This window comes from Xiphophorus hellerii, chromosome 15, assembly GCF_003331165.1.
Source record: "Xiphophorus hellerii strain 12219 chromosome 15, Xiphophorus_hellerii-4.1, whole genome shotgun sequence".
NCBI classification, from domain to species: domain Eukaryota; kingdom Metazoa; phylum Chordata; class Actinopteri; order Cyprinodontiformes; family Poeciliidae; genus Xiphophorus; species Xiphophorus hellerii.
The window spans coordinates 9,335,945-9,357,174 of record NC_045686.1 but is presented as its reverse complement, the minus strand read 5'-3'; the positions used below and the strand labels follow the sequence as shown (position 1 = coordinate 9,357,174).

Below are 21,230 nucleotides of genomic sequence, written 5' to 3'. Positions count from 1 at the left end.
CCAGATCTAGACATGGATGTGTGTGAGCTTGCCGCCTTCTATGAAAGATGCGATTAGTGCGTTCTTGCGTGTGTGTGTGTGTGTGTGTGTGTGTGTGTGTGTGTCTGTGTATGTGTTTGTAGTTTTAAGGGAAAGCTTCAGATGTTGCCATAGCTGTTCCTCTGTGATATTCTGATTCACTTTGATGCGAGGACCTCATCGGTGCACACAAACATAAAAAAAACAAACACATGCATTACTTCAGACAGCTGGTCCTTGATTAAATCCCCTGCTTTTGTAATTATTCAGATTTGGCTCACAAACACAGGTGGAATTCATGGTATCAAAAAAAGGAAAAAAATACAAGTGCAGCTTTCAGTCGATGTCCAGATGGGTCCCTGACACACTGCGTGCTCGCAGCTTGTTATTGAGTTCAGGATGTTGATCTGGGACTGAGGACTCGGCAGTTGTTTACTGGGGTATAGCAGCGTTGCCTTGTCAAGTCCCACTAAGCTTCAGCTAAGTATCACAGAAGAAAAGCCAAAAGGAAACTGCTGGTTTGCTGAGGTTAAGCTTTATGAGCTATCTACAGCAAAAGGGCTTATTCTGGCCTCTATTCACTTCTATATTTTTAAGCTTGGGGTTAGGCTGCTCATAACTCTTGAACTTTCTGACATTGTTTAACTTCAGAACCACAGACCTCAATGTGTGTAATTTCGATTTTATGTGGTAGAACAACAGAAAGCAGTGAATGTTTGTGAAAGAGGAAAATGGTGCGGTCATTTTAAAATTAAAAATCTGAAAATTGTTGTGCGTATTTGTTTTCAGCCTGCCTGAGTCAATATATTTGTTAGAACTATTTTTGTGCAAATACAGCTGCAAGTCTTTGGTGTATGGCCTGGCCAGCTTTGAAGATCTAGAAACTGAAATGTTTTCCCATTACCCCTTATGCAATAGCTCAAGCTCTGTCAGATTGAAAAGAGTGCATCTGTGAGCATAAATTTAAAGTCCTGCCATTCTCAACTGGATTTAGATAAAATCATCCTCAAACACAGCATCTGAGCCACTGTAGCATATGAAAATGCTTTAATAAATCCCAATTGCAAAGTCATCTACCCAGATGATGTTTGCTCTGCTGGCGGAGGACTGGGAGTGGCTTAGCAGGAGTGGAATTGATGCGGATGGGACTTTAATACCACCCACCGGCAAAATGTGTTGTTTTGGCCAAACCTTTCAAGAGTCAAAGATATCCTGCAAGTTCCCAACTCGGTTGATGTGCAAAAAGCCTGCTTGATGTGCTGGCAGGCTGACAGGAGGGAGAGAGGAGAGTGCATGGGAAGGGGTGGGGCCAGGGGTGGACTAGCTGGGTCAGGCTTGGAGCCCATTCATAACTGCTTGCAGTTCTAGTTCCAGCTCTAGCTCCAGCTCCAGCTATTTGAAGCCTCTAATTGTTTGTCTTCCAGCATTGTGTTTATCTCCATCCGTCTTCCAATTAACTCTGAACAACATCTCCATTTCTGCCATAGAAAAGTATCTCTGCAGTGTGACACTCCAACCAGCATTTATGAAATAGCACTTTGTGCATCTAGACAGTGGAGTTCAATGCATAAACTATCTTTAATAAAGGATAAATGTTTGGATAGAACATCTAATATCTACCCTGTCAACAGATTCATCTACATCAGTCTGGATGTTAACATGGGGTAATTAGTGCTTTCCTTGCTTCGCCTGTCAGTTTATGAGGACAGATATTGTTTTCTTTGTGTGTAGTTGATCTCTACTCTTTTAATGTTTTTAAATGTGGACATTTTTCAGACTTCTGTAGAATTTTTTTTTTTTTTATGTAGTAACAGTTTGCGACAAATATCACTTTAGGGCAGATTACGGAAATATATTTAATTCAATTATTTAATCATTTATATGACTAAATGACTGCCTAATTGTTCGATCCTAACTATCAAACAATGCAGTAAAGTTTAGTTTATTATTCAAACTGATTTATCTAAGAATATCCAGCAGATTTTATTGAATCCACTCATTCCCAACAAGCATGTAGTGACAGTGGACTGTTAAAAAAAATCATGACTCAATTTACTTAGACTTTTTTTTTTTGCACTACTATTTTTCCACTAAAATACAAATAGGAGTTTGAATACTTTAGCAAAATATTGCATGTACCCCATTAGTGTCTGTTATTCTTGTATTATTGGCTTAAAAAATAAATGAGTTGCCGGTGAGCTGTCCATCATCCCTGCGGCTGGCTCCTCTTCACATCTACTCCTCCTTATTTTCCGCCTTTTCAAACCTCCTTCACCTCCGTCCTCCACCTCCACCAACAAACTGCTGACAGTGGAATGTCACAGAACGGCCCACTGTGTAACAACTCGCCAGTTCAATGATCACCTAATTCGGCAGCTCACTCCTTCCGCTAATTTGGAATGAGAACACGGATCTCTGTGCCTCGTACAAGGAGCAGAGTCGATTTCTAGGCGAGCATCCTGCCGACATCTGATGAAAAAAGACAAATTCATCCAAAGCGCCTAACTGTCACATCAAGTGTGCTCATTTTTTACGAGTGGCCTCAGAGAAATTTAAGCCCATAAAAGTGACATTATTACATATCATGTTGAGTTTTTACACTGTGAAAAACTCATTGCATTCGAACTGATTTATAGATCGGAGTACAATTCAACTTGTTTAGTGTCATTACTCCACAGCAGCAAGAGATAGATGAGTTGGGCATTATCAGGCTGCATGGTGCAGGGATTATATATCTGACAGAATTCTAATGTTTTATTAGTTTTATTTTCTTTTTACCACCAAGTTGGTTTTTCAGTTAGATAATTTGATAAATCACTGACAGGACAAGAATTATGTGGCCCCCCGACAGATTTCTTCTTTTTTTCCTTTTTGGTCACACTTTCAGTTCAATAAATACATTTTATTGAACTGAAAAATGCAGTTTTGAAATGATGATTGTTGGGTTTTTTTTAAGTGAAGAAAAGCAATGTCATTTATCAAAAAGTAATTACGCCTTAAACGAGAAAACTGTTCCACCCTTGGTGGCAACAGCTGCCATTAAAGCGATGGCAGGGAGTCTTTTACATCACTGTGGAGGTAGTTTGGCCAACTAATCTTTGCAGAATTCTGACAGAGTTCTGGCACCTTGGATGGTTTTCGAGCATCAACCGCTTTCTTAAGGTCTAACGACGGCATTTAAATCAAATCTACATCCAGACTTTACCCCAAAACCTTCTTTTTTTAAAAAAAATCCATTCAGGGTAACACCTGCTGGTGTGCTACACGTCATTATCCTTTCACATCACGAAAGTGTGCTTGATCTTAAGGTTAAAAGCTAATGGCTCTTAGCCTGCACTCAGTTAGGGTAAATGGTTCAGGTCCAGAAGCAGCAAATCAGTCTCAGATCATCACACTGCTGCTATTATTTATTACTGTAGATATTATTTTTTGAAATGCACACAAAAAATTTTTTTAAAAACTTTCCCTGGATATTTTTCTGAAAGTTTTCAGATTCATCAACATCTGCTTTGGCTAATCTGGGATTGACTTTTTTTTATATCTTTATTGGTCAGCAGTTATGTTGTCCTGGTAACTCTTCCTCTTTCTTTATACCAGAACATGGTGAGCTGCTTTTGGAGATCTTTTAGCTTACTTCATGCTGTCGGATACGTTTTCTTAAGGAGATATTTTAGAGATTTGGCAGAAGAGTGAGTTGTCTGATTATACAATTTATTTCATGATCTGAAACATGTAAGTGTGACGGATAAGCAGAAACAAGATTAAATCCGTTTTGTTTTATCCTAGCTTTAGTCCTCGTACGCAATTCTTAGGACAGTCATGTCTGGTTAATCAGCGTCCGTCAACACTTGGATTCAAATTAAATTCACCTGGCTGACCTACAGATGCAGTCCAATGAATCAGGCCACTCTTGAGTGATGTGAGTGACAGGCGGTGTGCCAACCCACCAATCACCCGGCAGCATTAATGAGAGGTGAGCATGAGGTCGAGTTGCTCGGCCTGTCTGGCTCCGCCCTCTCTGCAGCTGTCAGTCACCCCGGGCACAGAGCCACTGCTCCCGCAGAGACGATGACACGCGCCAGCCTGATGGTGCGACACCAGAGGGAGCAAGGGGGTAAGAGTGACAGCTGGGATGAGTGATGAGGATCTGATCGATGTCCCCCTTTTCCACCCTCCTCTGGCATGCCAACAGAGGGGATGCAAGGATGGAATGAAGGAGGGTGTGGGGGATGTTTAGGAGGAAAGGGGAATCGAGAGAATGATGGATGACGTTAGGACTTCACTAAGTAAAGAGCAGCAAGGAGAAAATGAAAAATGACATCTGAAGGGATGAGAGGAGTTGCAGAGACCACAGTCATTGCCCTAATCGGTTTTATTTGTTATTTCAGCTTACCTCGGGGCCAGCAGAATGTTTGCTGTTGTGCAATAATGTCAGAAACAAGCCGGTAAAGGAGATTTATGTGTGGCGTAGCACTGTTACAGTCGACGCAGATCTCTAAACCCCATGTAATGTGTTCTGCGAGTTAAAATGGATGCAAGGAATTATTTGCACACACGGGGCCATGTGACTCAGATTTATGTACACTGAAAGAGAGAAAAGTGCATCTCTAACAAATTGTTTATACATGCTTCAGCGGAATTGTCTTTTAATGGTATAGTTTATTGACCATTAGACCTCAATTACTCTCCTTATGTGTCCTCGTGTGTTTCTCAGTTTCATTTTGTCTACAGTTGCTCGTAAAACCTACCATTTCCGAATACGTCTGCCTCATTTGGGTCTCTATCTTTCAAGTCAAATAAGAATGTAAATTTTAACCATGAAAAACTCATTTGTATAGCTCAGTGTGATGAGGTCACTGTCTTCTCAAGTAAAGGTTGGAGCGAGGATTGACCTTGTGCAGAAACTGGCGCCACTTCAGGACCTGAACTCCAGTCGGTCCGCAGGGCGCGCTCAGGCACACATAAGCCTCATTGTTAGGACTGTCTGTGGTCGGGACGTCTCTGTCAAGTAGAGCTCAGAGCGGAGCTGGCGAGCTAAAGATGTTGTGGACATGTGAGGCGGGAATGCAGTATACAGAATCAGTTTACTTGGAATGTTAACGTTTGAATCCGTAGACATGAAAGCAAGGAAAAACTTAAATTGATTTGACATATGATAGCGTAGTGAAGTAAAACAAAGCCACTGTCTGAACTATTCTTTAAGGCTTCAAAACCAATTTAAGTTTTCATAGTAAAACAAGATTTTTCCACCCATTTCCCCCCACTTGACTTATTGGAATCAAGTGGTGTGAGGTACAAGCAAAGGCACTCAGTTATCAAGAAATGATGAAACACAGTTTTCTGAGGCCCCCATTACACTGAACTAAGCCCACTCTCTTTCGAAGTATTACAGAGACGTTTTGGGGTGCATAAAAAAAACAGGACACTCCGGTTTTGTGTAATGCAGGATTTTTTCTTGTTTTAAACATGAACTTAAGATTGAGTTGGAATTAATTCTTCTTGGTGGCTGCATATCAGTGGAGGACTATGCTAGAAGCAGTGTTAGCTCAGGCACGATGTGTAGCCTGAATGCAAAGGTATGAATTGGTTATCAGGAAATTTTATAGAGAACTAGCGATGCTGGCTGGATGCTAAGGCTGCAACCTCGTCACACACACGCCAGAGTGGCTGCTTTCTGAATATTTTTTCTACCACTGTTGACTATCCAGCTGCTTTCATAGTGTGTCTCAGCACTGCACTGGCAGCTACAAACATATGCTTACATGCAGCTAAAAATGAACAATCCATAATTTTGGTTCACCATTATTCCCACACCTTGCACATAGAGGTGAATATGCAATGTTTTTCCTTTGAAAAGTGAGTCACAGACATAGGGAAGAACACTCCTCCAAATGTACAATTTGGAAAATATTTGTTAAAAGAGCTGTTTAAATGCAAAGTGCATCAAAATTTAATGATTTAAGGATATGCCTTTTTAAATACAGAAGTGTAGACCTTGTAATTGCACATTAGAAAGTTGTGGGAGATCAAGAAAATCTGAAATACCGCGCTATGCAGGATGTGGAGAAGCGCACACTACCAAATGACACCTAAAGATTGGTTTGTGGGTAAATCAGAAGAACCTGTGAGAATTCTAAGCTGCAGTTAAAATGCAAAGTGCATCACAATGTAATCATGCATGGGTATATCCGTTTAAACACAGGCCAGTTGGTTCTTTGTACAAAGCCAAAGGGTGTCCATGTAGCCTTCTTTCATCTAGACCTCAGAGAATGCTTCACATCTCCATCTATATGTATGACTTTTCAGGTCAGCACATAAGTTTCCTTTTGAAGTCAGCCTGAGTATATTAAGTCTTTCTACAGGAATATAGGTGCAGTTTTGCCACGTTGGCCCCCACTGTTCAAACTCGGTCCCTCGGCTCTGATCACCTTGTGAACTCTGTGAACACTGGGTGTAGAAGTGGGAGGCAGTGGTTTCACCACCTGAGCTCAAGTAAAATATTTGAACCTTTCCTGCTTCTCGACACAGTGCTTAGAGGCAGCAGGCCTCATCCTCCCCCTGCTTTCAGAGCTCATCTTTTATTCCCCTGTATTCCTCCACATATTTGCGTGCAGCTTCTCCTAACTCTGAGTTTTCTTTTCATCTCTTACCTTTCCTGTGTTGTTTTATTTAGATGTTGTTGAATCCAGCTACCTTGTCTAATTTCTCCTTCAGGTTCAGTAGTCTTTTTTGTTGTTGTTGTTGTTGTTGTTCTCTGTTTGCCTTTTCTGGTGTATCTGTTAGTTTTGATTCAGCTCAGTGTTTGGATATATTTTATATCGACAGATCTTGTTCTAGGTGCGTTTTCCATGACTGAGGCTATGACAAGTGCACCGGCAATTTGTATTCTAGATAACCCTCATATATGGTGTTCGCACTAATTAGCCTTTGCTCGTATGGCCTATTTCTTCTGCCTTGTTCAAGAAGATATCAAGTTGTTTTATGTCACCGTTTTAGCAGCACTTAAAACCCCTGGAAAGTGATGAAGCAAGTCTTCCTTTTTGTATTGAGGTGTAACCAGCATGTTAAGGTGTGGCCTATGGGGAAACGCTGCTGAATATGGTACAAAGGATAATAGAGGAGAGGAAAATGTCACAGGGTTTTATTTCAATGATCCGTCTCAGGGTCTTGTAACGGACACACCATAGATCTAATAATAACAGGAAATCTGAATCCAATAAGGGCGAACTCTGTTCTTGGAAAGTATGAAAGGTTGATCATTGTCCATCATTGGTTTACATAATGTCTGAGTAGAATATTCTGCTCTTTTTCCTACAGCTTCCAATGCCCTTGAAGTAGATTGTTCAGTTAGTAGTCAGTGAAGTGGGAGGCAAGGGCTTCTGAGGGACCAGACTCGCACATTGAAGGGAGAGTTTTGTGGCGAGAGGGGCCGTTGCAACTTTAAAAGTCTCATCTCTATGCCTGCAGGCGACTGATGTTCTTTACTGAAGGAGCAAATTGAGTTTGCATGCCTTGATGATTTATTATGTCTATTGCTCAGGGGTATTTGCAAATACAATGCTGAAAAAAAAACTGCGCATTTTCTACCATGTTAGTGCCATTTTTCTTCCCCTTGACTGATATAAACTTGGTGCTCTAAGGATGTCAAAGTGCTCAGTTGTGGTTTCGGTGCATGTGTGTATGGTAGTTATTCACGGTTAACTGAGGGAGCTGGAAAAATGCAAATTCAAATTTGCATTTATCAACCAGAGATAATTCACTAAATACTTAAAATATGCAACAGTTCCGCAGATAAATTTAGATACATGCAAATGAAAATAGTTTATTACTGTACATTAGGTTAATTGAACTGAACGACTATCCAAACAAGCTTTCAGCGGTAATGAAAAACAGCTTCTGCACTTGTGAATTTGATGACTGCGGTATGTTTTTTTTCTTTCATTCTTCCTTTTTTTTATCACAGATGTCTGTGATGTGGAAGAGCCTGAGATGATCCCACTCATCACACCTGTGGGCTTGGAGCAGTGATTTTATACGGCATCTGTGATGAAAGTAGTTTTCCTATTTGTTTTAGCACTATTGTGATGATAAAAGACCAGCTGGAATGCTGTTGCACTCTTGTAACGACTGAGTCTTAGAATGTGAACATTTCATGCGTCACTTTTAGTTTTTCAGATTATTCCAGGGCATCTAGATGAAATTAATCTCATTTGGAAACTTCCCTGTTTGTGTTCAGACTTTAGAGCTTTAGACGTGCATCTGAATGGTTCAGCAACAACGTATCCTGTCCTGGCCTCACTTAAGTTTTATTTTCAGAATGATTCCTGCAGACTTCGTTATGATGGTAATGACAGCATGGACAAAGAAAAAAGCTGGTGAAATGAGCTTAAGTTAGAAAATAATTTATTATACTCCTGGTAGATTTAGATTCGCAATAATTGTGATTCGATCAAAAACTTTGTTTCTGCATTTTGACTTGTTTCGCAAATAGATTAAACAATACTAGCCACTGGGTCATTATTTTGAAGTGCTTTCAGACATGAATTGTTTCTGATAATAACAGCAAATAAGCATGTGTTAGGTAAAGTAAACTCTAGACTGAGAGCAACTGATCATCTTTTCATTTCCCAATATTTCCACCAACTGTCACATTTTCACCAAGATTCCTGATTCCTTTTGTAGCCTGTCTCAGCCTGATGCAAAGGTTTTGTCTTGTCCATGTGGGAAGCATCTGAATGACAGAAATTTATTTTGTAAACAAGTTCTATGCATATTTTGAGGTCAAGAGCATCTTTTATTGAGTGATTCATTGGTGGTTTGGTTATTTGTTTGATTTTTAGTTTGTTGGGTTGATTGACTTATTGGTTTGTTGTTTGTTTGGTTGGTTAAATGGCTGATTTGTTGATTTATTGTTTGATGTTTCAGTTTATTACATGGTTTTTGGTTCTGTAGGGTTAGTTGCTTGTGTGGCTGATTAGCTGATTGTTTGCTTGGTTATCAGTTCCTGTCTTGCTCCATTGGTTGGTCAGTTTCTATCTGCAAAATGAGAGTGGTGCTAGTATTCTGGCTTCTGTGTTTGGAATTACCTACGTGTTAATGTCAGTGACTCGCAAATTAATTTCTAAGTTTTGAGTGATGCTTTTCAGATTTTTTGCACACATTGAAATTGAACCATCATAAAAACGGAATGTAACTATCATAAAAAATTTAACCTGTCAATTTGTACATGAGCAGACATTAAAAAAAATTGGCAGATCAAATACTTATTTTCCCCCGCAGTACGATAGATTTGTTAAATTTAGACATCACTCTTGTAAAACTGAAGTAAGAAAAAGTTGAAATAGTTGTTTTTGTAATTTCAACTTTTTGAGCTCATCAGGTGCTTCGTCGTGTCGCAGCTGAATATCACTCTGGGTTTATAATTGCTTTTTATATTTTCCTATTATTCCACATAATCATAGCATTTTTCTGTAAATTGCCATTCAGTTCACAGGTTATTCAGCAGATTCTCAGGACGTAGTTCATGGATGAGTTTGGAAGCAGATGAAAGGTCGAACCCAACAAACATGGATTTTATCCGGTTTGTATTCTGAGCACAATCTTGAGCTCAAAATTAATACACGGGGCCACAACTTTGGGGGTCTACACTGGCATTTTAATAAATTACCTTTGTGGAAGTTTCAGCGGTGAACATTGTGAAATGCAAGCCTCCGCAGCTCAGTTTTCTCAGCAACTTTTAAATTGAAAGATGAGACCAGAGTCACCCAAGCAAGAGACGTCTTGAATCAGATGAACCACAGGATATTCTTACCGCTTCGCCTACCTCCTGAGTCACAACTGACAATTAGAAGAAAGTTTTTTGACTAAAATAGTCTGCAAGTGGATGCCTTGCGGAATCCATCTAGAGTTATTCAGAGAATAACTGAGCATTCCTAAAAATATTATTTTGTTATTCCGTCAATGCATTGGACTATTACGTTCAGAGTTTTTGACATGTTCCTGCCATTAATTTCCTAAGCCACCCGATGTCTTTTTGGGCCTTCCAGGATACCAGAGGGTCAAGCAGAAGCCGGGTCGCTGGCGGCAGGAAGGCTCCGCTCCCTGGAGGACCAGCTGACCAGAGCCAAGCAGAAGATTCACAGCTTCCAGAAACTAACTGGAGATGGTAAGTAGAAAGGTGTTTTGCAGTCTGGAAAACCTTGGAAAGTGTCAGCATTTTCCAGGTTTGGATTAATATGACGGTGGGGGGGGAGAATAGAATCTGGACAGGTATTTATTCTAGACTTCAATTTTTTTCTTGTAGTCTCAAATTCCCATCCATCTGTGAGTCTCTATCTCCACTCTGTATTCAACCATTCATCCCACCTTGCTCTATATCATCAACCCACTCATTGGTCTGTTGGTCTTCCTGTTAATCCATTTGTCTGTAGTGTTTGCTGGTTCCATTTCCAGTAATATCTACCTTAAATTAATTCTGAAGTCTTTCATTTATACCTTCGACAAGGGTTGAAAAGTATAAATGAGCCCACACACACTTACAATACGCTCAACATGCTCCAACTTTGTGCCAAACCCCGTCTTGCAGCCGTTTTGGGTGAGCCTATTTTAAGTTTCATTATTCGTCAGATTTCTGGATTTTCAGATGGATGGGAAAATCCAGAAATCTGACGAATAATGAAACTTAAAATAGGCTCACCCAAAACGGCTGCAAGACGGGGTTTGGCACAAAGTTGGAGCATGTTGAGCGTATTGTAAGTGTGTGTGGGCTCACGATATAAATCTAGATATGGTGTGAAACCTCTCAGCTGCTTGTGTGAGCTTTTGCCTGCAGGGACGATGTCAGTTCAGGCCAGTGTTCAACCCGCTGCAGCCTGACGACGGCAATGATGATGGTGGAGCCACAGCGTCAATGGGGCCGGGTTATATGTGTGTGCTTACTACTATAAGCAATGGTCAAAGGGGCAGGAAAGCTGTCAGGTGAATGGGGGAAACGTGTGAATGAAGTGGGAGCAGTGTGAATCCCCCCGCCGGCAAAATAAGAGACTGAGAGGGAAGAAAAGAGACGGGGAGAAAATAAAAAAGGACATGTGAGCGTAGAGGGCAGTGGAGGGTCAGTTTTTCCATCATGCTGCAGGGGAGAAAAAGCTAAAAATACCCTCCAGCTTTTTCCACCAGCAGAGCGGGTAAAGTGAGGAGAGTATCTGAGGTAGAAGGTTTAAAAAAAAAAAAGAGCTTTACCATCTCCAACACCACCTCCAACTTCTCCTGCTTGAGGCTGTTCTTCTCTTTGCTCTGTTCTTTTCCATTCTGTTTCTCTCAACAGAAACCAGGGCAGGCACATGCAGTACCCTTGTTGGCTGCTCCACATTGTCTGGGTTCAAAAGGGGTATAAATTTCCTGTGTGTGAAAAACATGAGAGAGATTATTCACAAAAGCAGTGATCAAGTGTTTCCTAACGAGGTCAAAGTAACCTGGGGTCAGAGTTCCCGTCGGCACATTTACTGGCGAGAGGTTATTTATCCACTATAATCAGAATCTTTTGAGAACGTATTTTGTTTCTTCAGTCTGCATTTAAGGCTGCGTTATTGGTTCATTCTCTTTGATCACACCGGCCGCTTCAAAGTGTTTTAAAACCCCGCCGTTCTCTCCTCCCTATTCTCCCCGCAGGGCCCGGCCCCACGCAGGAAGAGCTGCGCAGGAAGGTGGAGAACGGCGTCAAGGAGTTCTGGTACTTTGTGCGGAGCGAGGTGAAGAGGCTTTCCAATGTGGAAATCAGCGAGAGGCAGAAATATGCTGACACACTCCTGCAGGACCTGGGACATCAGGAGAGGTGAGCATGTGCAGCAGCCTCTGAGTTAGGGAACTTCTTTACTCCTTTTAAGCTCGGTTTGCACTTAGTTCCCTCAAGCAATATACAGTGCTCTAGGTTTGTGTTCCTCAAATTGTTTGGTTTGCTTTATTTATTTCTAATTTGAAAGATTGAAACCATTAATGAGACACACAGGAGGCCCATGCTCCTTGTAGCAGTGCATTCCACAAATTTCTTATTTTATATTGCTGTTGGTAAATCTAACACTACACACCACTTTGAAGCCACCAACCCCGCCGTGGATAACAGTAGTGGCAGCATGATGCTGTTGAGATGCTTTTCTTGAGCAGTACTGAAAGACAAGTCTGAAAAAGACTTGTGGCAATCAGAATCAGATTTTTTTTTTATTGTCATTGTGCAAGAAAGCACAGCAAAGTTTGTTTCTACAAATTCTACAAGGATAGAAGTTTAGCTTATAATCTTTGCAAAAGCTTGAAAACTGTTATTCATGGATGATCTTGACTCAGTCTAACTGAGCTTGAGCTGTTTTGCAAAGAACGGGCAAAACCTTTCCATTCGTAGGGGTGCAACGCCAATAAAACAATGTTTATCAGCCCTGTATTTAGATGTGCTTCTTCTCCATCACAAAGAAGCCTGTTTACATTTTTAGTTAGGTGTGTGGCAGCAAGAAAACACCTAAAACGAGCAGGACAGTGAGCCCTGAGGGCAGCGTTTAGAAACACTCTGTAATCCTCATTGTTGTAAGTGCAGCAAAAGATGGCATATTTTTTAGGTATTTGTTAACAATAAATGTTGAAAGTGTTGCCCTGTTTTGTTTTGTCTCAAATAACATCCTGATAAAATGCATCAAGTAGCTCTATAGCAATATACAATAGCCATTGTGTTGTCCTTGAAAATAGAGAAACATGTCTGCTTCAATTGAGTTTTAGACTCTAATGTGTGATATGAGTTTTGCCAGTGTGAAAAAAGATGGCTTTTTCTTGTCACAGCCATCAAGAAAAATGACTTTGTGGGACTAACAGCCTGCTATGGACTTGTGTCCCTGTATTAACAGGTTATTGGATAATAAAAGGCTTAAAAATGTCTGACAGTAAAAAAGCCATCACAAGAAAATGGTTAAAAGCAGAACATAACATTTAATTAATGCAAAATATCTATCTTTTTTCCATAAAGTAACTTGTAGTTACTCTGACAATGTCCTCTGCATGATGTGAAGAGAGCCCCCTCTATAGTTCAGTTATTCATGACTCAAAATAGGCAGTAGAAAAACACACAAAAAAAATTATAGAATAAATCTACAGGTGATTGAAGCCAGTTTGATGGATGCAGATAGAAAGTTTGCAGTGTTTTATTTCATAAACAGAAAATTTAATAATTTATTTTCCTAAATAAATTATCTTTAGCTAAACACTTAAGATAGCTTAAATGTGCCAGCAGAGGCACTCATTAATCCCAAAGCTCTGTGGAGCAAAATATATTGTTAAAGTACTTTGTGGAGAGAAAAACATTGGGGGATAGCCATGTCTTTTCAAAGAAACTATGAATTATTTATATTTCATAATACATTTAAATTACATACATTTTTATCTGAAGCTTGTTTTTTTTCTCCTGCAGTCAGAAAGTCACTTATTACCAGATGGTTGCAGTTTTGCTCAAATTTTTAAGCAAATACATCAAAATACTAACATTTTCCAAATCAGAATGTCTTTTAAACAGTGTTATCTTTCTTAAAAACTACCCTCCCAAACTCCATTTTCTGTTTCTGTTTTATTTAAAGACAAAAAAAAAAAAAAAAAAACTCCCACATTCATAATAATAATAAAGAAAAAACATCAACCAAAATTGCTTCTTCTCTGCTAGGACTTGATTTGGATCCTGGCAGCTCTAACACTGCTCAGCAGCACGCGCTCCTTTTAGAATAACAAAGGACAAAAAACACGCCCTCTGAGTCACCTGGAATTAGCTGCAGAAGGAAAAGTAGGTGTCACATTCCTAGATGTAATCCTTCCTGAGGCAGTTTACAGGACCTATTGTCTCAGGCATCGCTGCCTAAGTAGCTTTCCAAAAAAGAGATTAACCACCACATACACACAGATGTGGCAAAATACTGTATCTTGTCTGTATTTACTTACCACGTCTCTCTCTCTTTTTTTTGATTAACTTATGTGTGATAAGGAAGTCATGACCAATAGAAATGGGAGAATGAAAAGCAGTAAAAAGAACAAATGTGCAACTTCATCTTTTACATTCTGCTCAGGATAGGGCATGCTGTGTTCTGAGTACAGCCTTGGTCTTGAGTGTTTTACCGAGTAAAATAGAAATGGAGCTCTAAAATTGAAGTATGAAAGGATTTTCCTGCTTTTCCAGTGAAATCAGTCGATGCCTTACGAGCCGCTTTTTGGGCTCATTCTTCCTTTCGGATATGGAAATAATGTTGATGTTCACAGCTGGCAAGCAAAGAAACATATGTAAATCTGATAGAAGTAATGTGTAGTGATTCTGTGTTTGTAGAGATTCGTTGGCTGTATGCTAACCATCACTTAGCATTAGGAGTGCTAATTAAACAAACCTCGGGATCTGTCACATAAAAACCCATTAAAATAAATTTGAATTTGTGGCTGAAACATGACAGAATGTGTGTTATCTCACGCTACTCAGTTATTGAAAAAGTGTGCCTTAAATTATATTGTTTAATAGTTTACTTCTTATTACTGTGAGGCCCAAAAATAACAGGGTAGTATTTCAACCTTACTAAGCAGCTTAAGAACTTGCTTCTGTTTGTGAAAGTAGATTTGTGCGATATTGCGATATTTTGTGGTTCTATTGTGAGACCAGTAAAAATTATGGTTAAAAAAAAAATTACTTCTCTGTAAAGTAGAGAAGTAATGTGATATTACATCAAACATTTGTAATTATATATTACAAATGTTTGATGTAATTATATATTACATCAAACAATTAATCAACATATGGGAAATATGAGAAATGCCCACCCCTATATGACAGTCATACGTTTAACTTTAGGACAATGCCTTTCGTCCCCCACCTTTCCTGTCTGTTTTCTCTCACATGATCTGTTCGTAGTCTTGCTGTAATCTTAACTTGAAACTCTGTATTTGCATGTCCGGTCCTAACCTTGCAGGGAAATGCACGACCAAAATGTTTGAGTGGCCTTCACGCTGCACATATGAATGACCACAAATATTTATGTTGGCACACACAAACTCATCTGCAGGGCTTCAATGCTGCGTATACGTCCTCTGTCTCGGAGCCAGATCCCACAGGGCCTGTTGGCTGATTCCTTCTTGCTCCGTTTTGCGGCCAGCCAGGTGTGTTCCTTACCGCACTGGGCTTGTGATGGTTCCCCTGTGTGAAAATTTTTTAGATCCATTTACACACCACACACGCACACACACACCATGCCTGCTGCTTCAGAATGTTACAATGAGTGATGATACTGTCTAAGTTAGCTTAGAAAGACACTCTTCACAATGGCACACTGCTGAAATGAGACAGTGCGTTTCTTCTGCTTTGTGTGTGTGTGTGTGTGTGTGTGTGTGTGTGTTTACATGGGCTGCTGAATACATGTACAAGAGTTCTCCGTCGCACAGGATGTGACTGATTTGGGTCGAGAAGTGAGTAATAAATTAAGCTTGCGTAAGTGTGTCTGAGTGTGTGATGTGTTTGCCCTTAGCTGCATATATCAGAAGTCTCGGGCATGTCTGAGAGTGGATGGCCACGACGTTAGGCAGTGTGTGACATGCACTCGGATTTGCTGTCAGTGGGATGTAGATGGCAGACTTAATCCAAAATACAGCTCAGGAGCCAGAGAGAAGCTGCTGTTGTCAATCAGCATCATAGATGCATAGGTCGTCTTCGAATCTATAAATATCATATAGGAATTGAGTCTTGAAATGTTCAAAACCAGGAATGATTTGAAGGCCTTAAAATATATCAACATATCTGAAGCTCACCTTATTTTTTAAAGGATATTGTAATCTTCATTACAGGATTTTATTTTATTTTATGGTTCTTTTTTCAATTTGAAGAAAGCAGTACACATATTTGCTAAAAATGTCTTCTGCTCATGATCCTGGCTTTTAACGAATAGGAAAAGTAGTAATCCGTGCTAACAATAAAGGTTTAACCCAACTTAATGTAAGATTAAAAAAAAAAAACAATAGATTATATGTATTTTTATATCATGTATATTAAGGTCTGGTTTAAAAGTTATGCTCACAAATTGTTTTTTTTTTCATGAAACCTTTGCATTACTCTCTGTTTTGATTTATTTGGTTCTGGTCTTTGTTTGGTCCAGCTGAACGTTTTGAAATGTTATGAACGGACCGCTGACCAAACCAGTATAATTCTCAGTCATGTCATGCTGTTACATGTTAGTTGTTGATAGTATGCATAATTGAGAGACATGCAGTGCTTAATGTTTGTGCATAAACAATCTAGTTTATGATAAACAAACAAATACTTATATTTATTATGCTAATTGCAGAACCTTATGGGTTTATGGCAACCACAGACCCCAGATAGCTTGACATTTATTCAATAATTTCATATTTATTGCAATCCAAGCATTTCTTGGCAATGTTAATATTGCGTACACTGATACTGAGATACATTTGCAATATGTGGCGCATCCCTAGTTATTGGAATCATAAGTCACATTCTTTACAGTAGAACTTGAGTAAATTGTTTTAAATTACTTTGTACTGAAAGTAAAAGACAATAAAATATTTTATTTGAGGTTCAAGACAAGTTGCTTCTCATAATAAAAAAAGAAAAACAAAACAAAAAAATCCACACTTTTCATAACTAATTTTCCATGTCTCACATTCCTCTAACTAAATGCACTGAATGTCTCCATTCAGTTCACATAGTCTTGCAAACAGTGGAACGTTTCACCTTTGGTGGCTTATGTGAAACTCTGCTTGTGAAAAACAGCACTGTGACCTATTGGGTAAGCTCTACATAATGCTACAAGACTAAAGCGAGGTATTTCCCCCCATGCAGTAGGTATAAGTCTTTTTTATTTTGCCTCTGCTGTTGTCAGGTTCAGAGAACAGCAAGCAGCAGAGCATGCGAGTAAGCTGCTTGCACAGGCAGACTATTGTTCCTGTGGTTTATTCATACAGAGGCTGTACTGTAGTTATTGTGAGAAAACAGTTAGAAGATATTGGAACTTTACACCAGAGTGATTATTTTTAGGGCTAGTAATTTCTCAAAGGTCAAGATTATCCTGCAAAGTGGAGCTCTGGACTTAATAAAATTGTTCCGTTACAGTGAGATGTAAAACAGCTGCAGGGGAAAAGGTGGTTTCGCCCCATAAAGTTGCCAGTTCTACAGCCGTATTGTGCAGTTTATGTAAAAACAGTGTGTTAATTTTTATTAGTTAATAATAACACCCAAGTAAATGTAGCAATGTTTCCCTGCAGACAGCTAGCCCTCTGCTTGTAATTCTATTTTCTTTTTTTTTTTCTGTTTAACTTCCCACGGCATCACCAGATGCAGTGTTTGGGCGCTGGGTGATTAAACACCAGCGAATGAGAGCTTGTGGCTGTGATCGGCTATCACCTTCATTCATACCAAACATGCTCCATTGGCGAAAAGTTAGATTTGAAATAAAATCCAGGAACAAAGCAGCTCCACATGGCTGCTTATCATAATGAAAGCTGAGCTCATGGCTGTTTTCATACCGATACGTACACCGGTTACTGAAGCAGGTATTGCCATCTGTTTATCTGTTTCTGAACTGCAATTTCACAGTTTATATTTGCATTTGGTAATCTACACCAGCACAAACACTACTCTCAAAATAATCAGATGCTCAAATAAACAGCAAGCTTGGTAAACAGACCTGTATGTGGATGCAGCGTTCTCCTGCCCTGGTGGTTACATAACTCATCATGTTTGTTTGTAACTTTTGATTATATCCACAATACAGTTGCATTTAGGTTTTCAGCTTTAACCTCACTGCTACCTAAACTATTACCCTTCAGCAATATTCTGGTGACACTTACCATCTGGCAACTGGTAGCAAGCAGCCAGCACCTCTTTTTCTCTTCATTTTGTTTTTGTTTGCAATTCTACATGAAGTATATTCTGTCTTTTTCTTTACATTTTCGGGACCCAGAGCTATAGATCAGGAATTAACAAACCATTAGATAAAGATGGGGACATTTTTTTGTTCAATAGTGTTGAGAATACACTTGACTTAAAAACTTAAAAACAAATACCTATACTGTTTGCATATCCATAAAAGGCCATATGCTTTTTAATGTGTTTAGATTGTACTAACTTACTTACTAATGCCATACTGAATATAGCTGAAAATTAAAAGTGATGAAAATGCAGACATTTAAAAAATACATTGATTTAAATGCATATGAGTTGGATTATCTACAGTAACAACAATAATTAAAATCACATCCAAACTGCCATGATGTAAAAATATTTTCTTCATTGTCTTTTCTTTGACTTCTTCATTGTTGTCTTCTTTAGTTTTTCTGCACTCTTTAAATTTGCAAAGTTAATATTATAGCCTGGGATAACATTTTATAGCAGCAGCAATAATACAAATGACAATGATAATTTTACCTGACTTGAGTTAATATTATTATTAGAAGTGCAATTAATGAGTTTACAAAATATAAAATGCTTTGGTTTTATTTAAACCCTCCTCTCTGTTTTTATTTTGGGTTGTGTGTTTATCCTAGAAAGCAGAATGAGCATAACATGTTTTATAGAAAAAAAAATCATCTTTATTCAGACTGTGTTTATATTCGGATGTTGGTTTAAAAAGTAATCTCATTGATTGAAAATGTGTGCTTGTTTCTACAGATCCATCATGACAGATTTATACTACCTCAGCCAGGCAGATGGAGTTGGCGAATGGAGAATAAAGGAGGCTAAAGACCTGTCAGATCTGGTCCAGAACAGAATCACCTACCTACAGGTACCTACAGACACACCTGCTGCTCAGGCCAGCTGGCCCGTATTCTCCTCCGTTCAGAAACATTTAGACAAAGCTACATTGTTAGCATTCATCCGAGTGTCTGCCTCACATGGACGGGCACTCATACGCATTTTTCCGCTTTTTTTTGTCTCATTTGCACCATCTTTATGTGCCAGCGTCAGTTTCCACAAGTAGCAGGTAAAAAGAATGAAAGCAGCCGGTTTCAGCCGTGGGATCTGACAAGCGGGATTCTTGTTATTTGTCAGCGTTTTCGAGTCAAACGCACACACACGCTCACATTCCAAAAGACAGTTGGAATGACATATCTGCAGACATGCACACACTGAAATGTCTATGCAGTTTAAAGACAAATACTCCCATGCCCCGTCAGCCACGTTGCTGCATGTTCAAAAAATACACACACACGCATACACACCCCTACAGTATACATATATGATATTCAGGACTCATCCCCTGGCCTGAGCAGCCCCGCTCCCCTTCGCCGACTCTGCCGCCGCAGGCTTTTCGAACGGGGCGGTGCGTTGCAGCAGCGGGTCCTGCAGCATTAATGAGCCGGTGTGTTTGATGAAGAGGACCCAGTCAGTCTGGCTGGGCGGAGACGGCACCACTAACAGCTGCTGTCACCACTGCTGAGGGATCACACTGCTCTACCAGCTGCCATCACTAATTCATCACACACACTCTCATGCGCACGCGGTCGCGCACAGACGGATTCACCCGCACCTACAAGCAACTGTTATTGAAGTTGAGCCATAAGATTGATGCTCGTGCTTAAATGCAAAGCGATAGCCTGTATACACACACGTATGTGTGTGTGTGTGTGTTTGGCTCTCTCATGCAGTTCCATACATCTATATGTGCACCAAGACAGACAGGCTCCTCCTTCTTGTACTGCTGTCGCTGCCACCTGCATCAGCTTTCCTCTTCTTTCTTGCCATAACTAACTCCATCTGTCCACTCGCATCATCCAGCAGCCACGGCTCCTTCAGATGGAGCTCAGTTGTTTTTTTTGTTAGTTTTTTTTTACTCTGATATTTATTACTGTTCTTGTTTATTTTTTGTATCTTCATTGCCTCCGTGGTTATTTTCCCAGCGATAATTCATCACAGACAAAATGCGCCTGGTAACAATGAGTCAAATCCCAGCTTTGTTGTGCTTTCTCATCAGCGACACAGTTCTCGTGGCATCATGCCATCGTCGGAGCTTTGTCATTGCTTAGTTCGAAGAATACATGATTACATGATGACAACCAGTAAAGTATTGCAAGAACTGTTTGAAAAGATTATTTATTTTGATTTAAAAAGAGAAAGAAAACAGGTTATGTATGTGGTTTCAGTGCTGTCTGGAAGTCATGGAATTCAATTTTGCTCTTTTCCAGTTTGGAAAAATAGGGAAAAGTTTATGGAAAGGATGGAAAAATATTAGAATTTCAGGACTTTAACCTCCGTCCTTCCTTCTGTACTTCTTTCTTTCCTTCCTCTGTGCATTTATGTATTCATTTATTCCTCATTTAGCCCTGATGTCCTTCATCATGTACTTTTTCCTTCCCTCCTTTCTCATATAGCTTTTCTTTCATCCTTGTGTCTTTTATTGCTGCCTTCTTTTGTTTCAGTTCTTCCTAGTGGATATCCTTTCTTACTTCTTCACCTTATTCCTTGTCATCTTTCTTGTGTTCTTCCTTCCCTCCTTTATGACAACCCCTCTTCTCTTACCTGTGTCTTTCCTTATTTGGTTCTTAATTCCCTCTCTTTTGCCCTTCCTCCTGTTTATTTCCCCTGTGTCCTATCATCCTTTTCATATGTTCTCTCGTTCCTTGTCCTTCTCCCTTGCTGTTTTAATGTCCCTACATCTTTGTCTTCATTGTTTTCTACCTGCCCTTCTTCCTCGTGTCTTCTTCTCAGTCCCTTTAGGGGTTTTCCTTCATTCCACTATCGGCTGTAGAAGTCATTGCCACAAGCTTATGGTTAACGTTTTTTGTTTGTTTGTTTGTTTTTTATTTTGAGCTGTAAACAGAGGACTGCAAAAGCTGTAAATTTTAGTCTGAAAAAGTCTGGAATTTGTACATGGTGTAAACATTTGAAGTAAAAATGTGATTTGGCCATTGTAAATGCTGTTAAAATATAAATAAATGTGGCTCAGTATACGTTACTCAAAAAAGAGAAAAGGGTAAATACACAAGGAAAGTTGATTACTGTGAAATGCAACGGACATGTTTCCTTTCTTTTTTCTCAGTATAAAAAATGTGATCAGAAAAATGTTTAAAACATTTAAAAAAGGAGCTAGAGGTTGTTATACCAAGAAACAGATACCATCAAAATAACAGGAAACAATGTATTGTCTGTTTTTTGTCGAATTGAGGGCATTTGGGTAAAATGACTGTGATATCTAATAACT

General features: G+C 39.5%; 1 protein-coding gene across 1 annotated transcript in view; it reads left to right on the top strand.

Annotated features, from left to right (window-relative positions):
- fut8b (fucosyltransferase 8b (alpha (1,6) fucosyltransferase)) overlaps nt 1-21,230 on the top strand; it is a 112,226-nt gene that overhangs the window by 63,104 nt on the left and 27,892 nt on the right. The window contains exons 3-5 of the mRNA XM_032585495.1: nt 10,065-10,183; nt 11,686-11,848; nt 18,701-18,815. Coding sequence (XP_032441386.1) covers nt 10,065-10,183; nt 11,686-11,848; nt 18,701-18,815 — 397 coding nt within the window. The remainder of the gene's footprint in view (nt 1-10,064; nt 10,184-11,685; nt 11,849-18,700; nt 18,816-21,230) is intronic.